Source organism: Alexandromys fortis, unplaced genomic scaffold (genome assembly GCF_014885135.2).
Source record: "Alexandromys fortis isolate MF-2015 unplaced genomic scaffold, M_Fortis_MF-2015_v1.1 scaffold_826, whole genome shotgun sequence".
NCBI lineage: Eukaryota > Metazoa > Chordata > Mammalia > Rodentia > Cricetidae > Alexandromys > Alexandromys fortis.
Genome location: NW_026068691.1, coordinates 667 through 5,673, shown reverse-complemented (window position 1 = coordinate 5,673; position 5,007 = coordinate 667). Strand labels below are relative to the sequence as shown.

At 44.0% G+C, this 5,007-nt stretch overlaps 1 protein-coding gene across 1 annotated transcript in view; it reads right to left on the bottom strand.

Annotated features, from left to right (window-relative positions):
* LOC126496014 (polypeptide N-acetylgalactosaminyltransferase 11) overlaps positions 1–4,488 on the bottom strand; it is a 15,736-nt gene extending 11,248 nt beyond the window's left edge. The window contains exons 1-2 of the mRNA XM_050133600.1: positions 4,326–4,488; positions 1,369–1,619 (exon numbers count right to left, since the gene is read on the bottom strand). Of these exons, the coding sequence (XP_049989557.1) occupies positions 1,369–1,619; positions 4,326–4,470 (396 nt within the window). The 5' untranslated portion in view covers positions 4,471–4,488. The remainder of the gene's footprint in view (positions 1–1,368; positions 1,620–4,325) is intronic.
* Between the last annotated feature and the right edge of the window lie 519 nt (positions 4,489–5,007).

The following is a 5,007-nucleotide window of genomic DNA, read 5'->3' as shown; positions in this document are numbered from 1 at the left end:
ACCAAAAAAAAAAAAAAAAAAAAAAAACGCACGCCTTTAATCCCAGCACTCGGGAGGCAGAGGCAGGCGGATCTCTGTGAGTTCGAGGCCAGCCTGGTCTACAAAGGGAGTTCCAGGACAGGCTCCAAAACTACAGAGAAACCCTGTCTCGAAAAACCAAAAAAAAAAAAAGAAATCCCTAGCTTCAATCCCCAATCCTGCATGTATGGCAGTTATATGAACCCCGTCTGTCTTTAAAAAACAAAAAAACAAAACCTATTTATACATGTCTGAAAAACACTTTGAAAGAAAGCATCTTCAAAGGAATTCAAAATAAGACAGCCAAGACTGTATTTGCAACTGGGAAGAGAAAATCATTTTTCTTCAATACCATGACACTGGGTATATCAACTCCACCCAAAGCAGGCCCATGCGCTGGACTAGGGCAACACAAAAAGGACTCTTTGGGGAGGTGTGGGTATTTTTATATGTGCTTTGTTTTGTTCTTGAGCTTGTTTTTTAAGAAAGAATATGAAGGTGAATGGGTAGGGAGGGAGATTTGGGAGGAGTTGGTGAGGGGAAAGAATATAACCAAAATATATTGTATGAAAAATTAAAAAAGACTAATATGACTTCTTGTTTGCAAAGGTTCCTGAAGGCTGCATCAAGTTACCTTCAGGTCTTGTGCAAAAATAAGAAATACAAGAGCATTACTCTTGGGTCTCATCTCAAAATATACAACTATGGGTATGCAAATATTCCAAAATACAACAAAAACACCTGAAGTCTAATAAAACACTCCTCAGCCTGACAAAGACCCAGCGCACGGGGGCACCCATACTTCCCCAGGAAACATGACCTATTCCCTCTACAAACTACACAGCACTATGGACAGTTTCTTATTCTAACTCTGGGTTGCGTTTATAGAAAATTATACCACTTGCTGAACCAGGCACAGTGGTGCACACCTTTAATCCCAGCATGCGGGAAGCAGAGGCAGGTGGAGCCAGGCTGGTCTACAGAGTGAGTTCCAGGATAGCTAGAAGAGATAAATCCTGTCTCAAAGACAAACAAAAAAACAGAAACAAATTTGTTGTTTTTGAGATAGGGTCTCATTGTAGCACCTAACTTCAATTTTTTTTTAACCAGGTAAATTAAGATCTTTGTCCCTTGCAAAGAAGAAATTTTCCTTAATAGTCTGTTCTTTTCTTTTTTGAGATAGTGTTTCTCTGTAGCTTTGGAGCCTGTCCTGGAACTAGCTCTTGTAGCCTAGGCTGGCCTTGAACTCACAGAGATCTACCTGCCTCTGCTGGGATTAAAGGCGTGCACCACCACCAACTGTTCTTTTTTTTAATAGACTCAGGTCTATTTAATTGTCAACCTCTCTTACCTTATTGGTGCAGTGGCTCCATCAGCTCCTCCCAGCTCAGATGCAGGAACTAAATCCCACTTGAAGTGCAAGCCCCAGTTAAAACCTCCCCGCACCACTGGGGATGAGCTGTAGGCAAGTGTGTCAGCGCTGATGATGTCGATCACGGGGCACACCACAGTGTGTGGATCCTCGAGGATGACGGCCAGCAAGGGCTGCAACCACATCACATTCACCTCACAGTGGCTGTCTAGGAACACCAGGACTTCTCCTGGGGAGGTGAAGGGAGAAGATGAGGGAGTGGTACCTCATACTATGACCACCCCCATCAATAAACTATTCTCTGCACTGCCAACTGGGTTCAGGGAAAGAATCCTTTGGCCAAGAGTTTTCTCTGGAATATACACTGTCATGGAGAGGCTACAAACTACATGCACGACCCCAACAAGCTGTCAGGACTCAGGAGACTCCTCCTTTCCCAGCGACAGCCACAGCCAATGCGTTCAGGTGTAGCGACATTGGCCAGTTGTGGAGTCATTTCAAAGTATCTACATTATACATTCCTGCCTCAGCGTCCTCAACTGCACTGTCACCAGTAACCACTAAACTATGGCAACTTCCTTGAAAGAGGAGCAGGGCCTGAAGGGTGGAATACAGACTGCTGTGCCAAACCCAGTGGGATACCATCCATACATGTCCCCCTTCTCCCCTGCATTGTCCACTGTACTACCTCCAGCTCACTGCTTATATCCCACAGGGCTCTAAGGGATTCACTCAGACTCATCCTGTTATCTTTGGTGCTTACTGATAAAGGTGAACAAGGTGGAGAACTGTTAGTTTTGATAATTCCAAATTTGAGAAACTTATGAACGACGACAACCAGATCACAGAATAACAGTGACTATGCACTGCAGCAGGAGAGTGGCTCAAATGGCACACTCTTTAGCGCTCCCAAGTTTTCTGCAGCTCACGTCTTCAATGACCCAGCACAGCCGACTTCCCTTGGTTAAAGCCCTGGAGAAGCAGGTGTCTCATTCTGACCTAAGGGCACTGGCTCTGACTGGACGCAGAGGGGCCCTCCTTTCCTGTCTGCTGCTTCAGGTCATAGTAGGTTCTTAAATAAAAAGATCAAATCCCAACCAAGTCCAGCAAGTGCCCAGTGCTCATCACAGACCCTGGGGGAGGGGGCAGACTGAAGCAGAGCTGTTCACAGCAGGAAAAGGTGGCATCACTATGAGGGAAAGACTCAAGTCAGGACTTATCAAACTGCCCTCATGACTTCTGATATGCCCATGAGCTACTTTATTTTTTTAAAGGTTTATTTATTTATTATCTTCCTGCATGTATGCCTTCAGAAAAGGGCACCAGATGGTATTACAGATGGTTGTGAGCCACCATGTGGTTGCTGTGAATTGAACTCAGGACCTTTGGTAGAGCAGCTAGTGCACTTAACCACTGAGCCACCTCTCCAGCCCCCTCATAAGCTACAGATTTGCTTGTAATTTTTCCTCCCCCCACCCCCAGACAGGGTTTCTCTGTGTTGCTCTGAAGCCTGTTCTGGAACTAGCTCTAGGCTGGCCTTGAACTCACAGAGATCCACCTGCCTCTGCCTCCCAAGTGCTGGGATTAAAGGCATGCGCAACCACCTCCCAGCTTTCATGTATATTTCTTAAGGGAAAATGTTTTAGTCAAGATCAATAAAAGAAAATCAGGAATGCCAACCTTATAACTCTATTTTTCAAGGTAAGCATAAAAAGAGATAAGCCAGGTATGAAGGTGCATGTCTATAATCCCAGTACTTGGGAGGTAGAGACAAGGACCCTGAGTTCAAAATCATCCTCAGCTATACAACAAGTATGAAGCCAGCCTGGGATCAAAACAAAGGACCACAGAAGAAGCACCAGAGTCACTGGAGTGTATTCCCTACAGAAGACTGGCTCTGCAACTGTTCTTTGCTTTTAGGGGGAGATTAGTGTGTAGCACATGATAGAAAGGCCTGAAAACCTCCCAGGAACAACCACCCCCTTCATGCTATTGGAGTTTTAAGCACTGTTTATAGCTATGGAAACCAATCCTATTTACCAAGTAAAATCCTGACACTGACTCTAAAGAGGGGCACTCCACACTAACAACTAACTATTAGCGTAACTCAAGTCAAGCAGCTTGGAGTTAATGTTCCTATGAGATTTTTAGAAGTTTAGTTACTTGTCAGCTTGGACTTTTCTACTTATGTGAGCAGCAAGATAAGAAATCTATTTTAGAGACCAATAATTAACCAAAAGGCCACTAAAGAAACAGGCCAGCTGGGCGGTGGTGGTGCACACCTTTAATCCCAGCACTCGGGAGGCAGAGGCAGGAGGATCTCTATGAGTTCGAGGCCAGCCTGGTCTACAAGAGCTAGTTCCGGAAGAGAAACCCTGTCTCGAAAAACAAAAAAAAAAAAAACAAAAAAAAAAAAAACAAAAAAAAAAAAAACAGGCCAGTGAGGGCTCTAGCAGCAATTTTTGTACTCTGTGCTTTAGGGCAGCAGGTCAGAGTTACAAAATCTTTCCAAACAGAACAAGTGTCTTCACTCCTTTGGACAACAGTCAATAAAACATGGTGTAGTGGGCTGAGTGAGAATGGCCCCGGAAGCTCATATTCAAATGCTTGGCTCCCACTGGATGGAACATTTTAGGGAGGATTAGGTGTAGCCTTGTCAGGTGTGTCACAGGAGGTTTGAGGTTTCAGAAACCCATGCCAGGCCAGGCCTAATTAGTTCTGTCCCTGTCTCTTGCTTATGGATCAGATGGACGCTTTCAGCTACTGCTCCAGTCCCATAATAGTCCTAGACTAACCCACTGAACCTATAAGCCCTAAATACTTTCTTTTATAAGTTGCATTGCTCATGGTGTCTCTTCACAGCAACAGAACAGTAACTAAGATGTACAGCTTTTTGTGGACCTCTGTAGGTGTCCAAAACACAGTGCAGATATACCTGTAGCATGGGCTGCTCCGATCATTCTTCCTCGGATCAATCCCTCACGTTTCCTATTTCTTATGACCTGGACTTTTGCAGGCAGGTATCTTTGGATGTACTCATCTAGCTCTCCTTTTAAATCATCTGAAAAGAACAGTTCCATAATTACTCACGCCACATAAAACACCCACGAAGACATCTTCTAACCATTTCTAAAGTCATATCTGTCATGTAAGCCAAGACCTACAAGTGATCAAAGAAATGTGTTAGACTCATTGTAAAACATCCTAACATCCTCCGTAGGAGAAAAAAGAAACCCAGAGTGAAAGTTGGAACTAGCCAAGAGGAATAGCTGCCTTAGATGTGTGTTTCCATAGACAATATCTAAAATGAAGTCATACATGAAGGCTCTTGACTGGAATTCAATGTCCACTTTGGCGTGATAGTCAACTTGAGGCCAGCCTAGACTACAAAGAGAGGTTCTTGTCAAAAGAAAGAGAGAGAGAAAAAAAGCTAGATGTGGTGTTGCACACTTTTAACCCCAGCACTTGGGTAGCAGAGGCAGGTTGATTTCTGTGAATTCAAGGCCAGCCTGGTTCTACATAGTTCTAGAACAACAAAAACTACAAAGAAAGACCCTGTCTCAAAAACAACGAAAAAAACAAACACACAAAAGGCTAAGTTTTGATGTCTATGAACC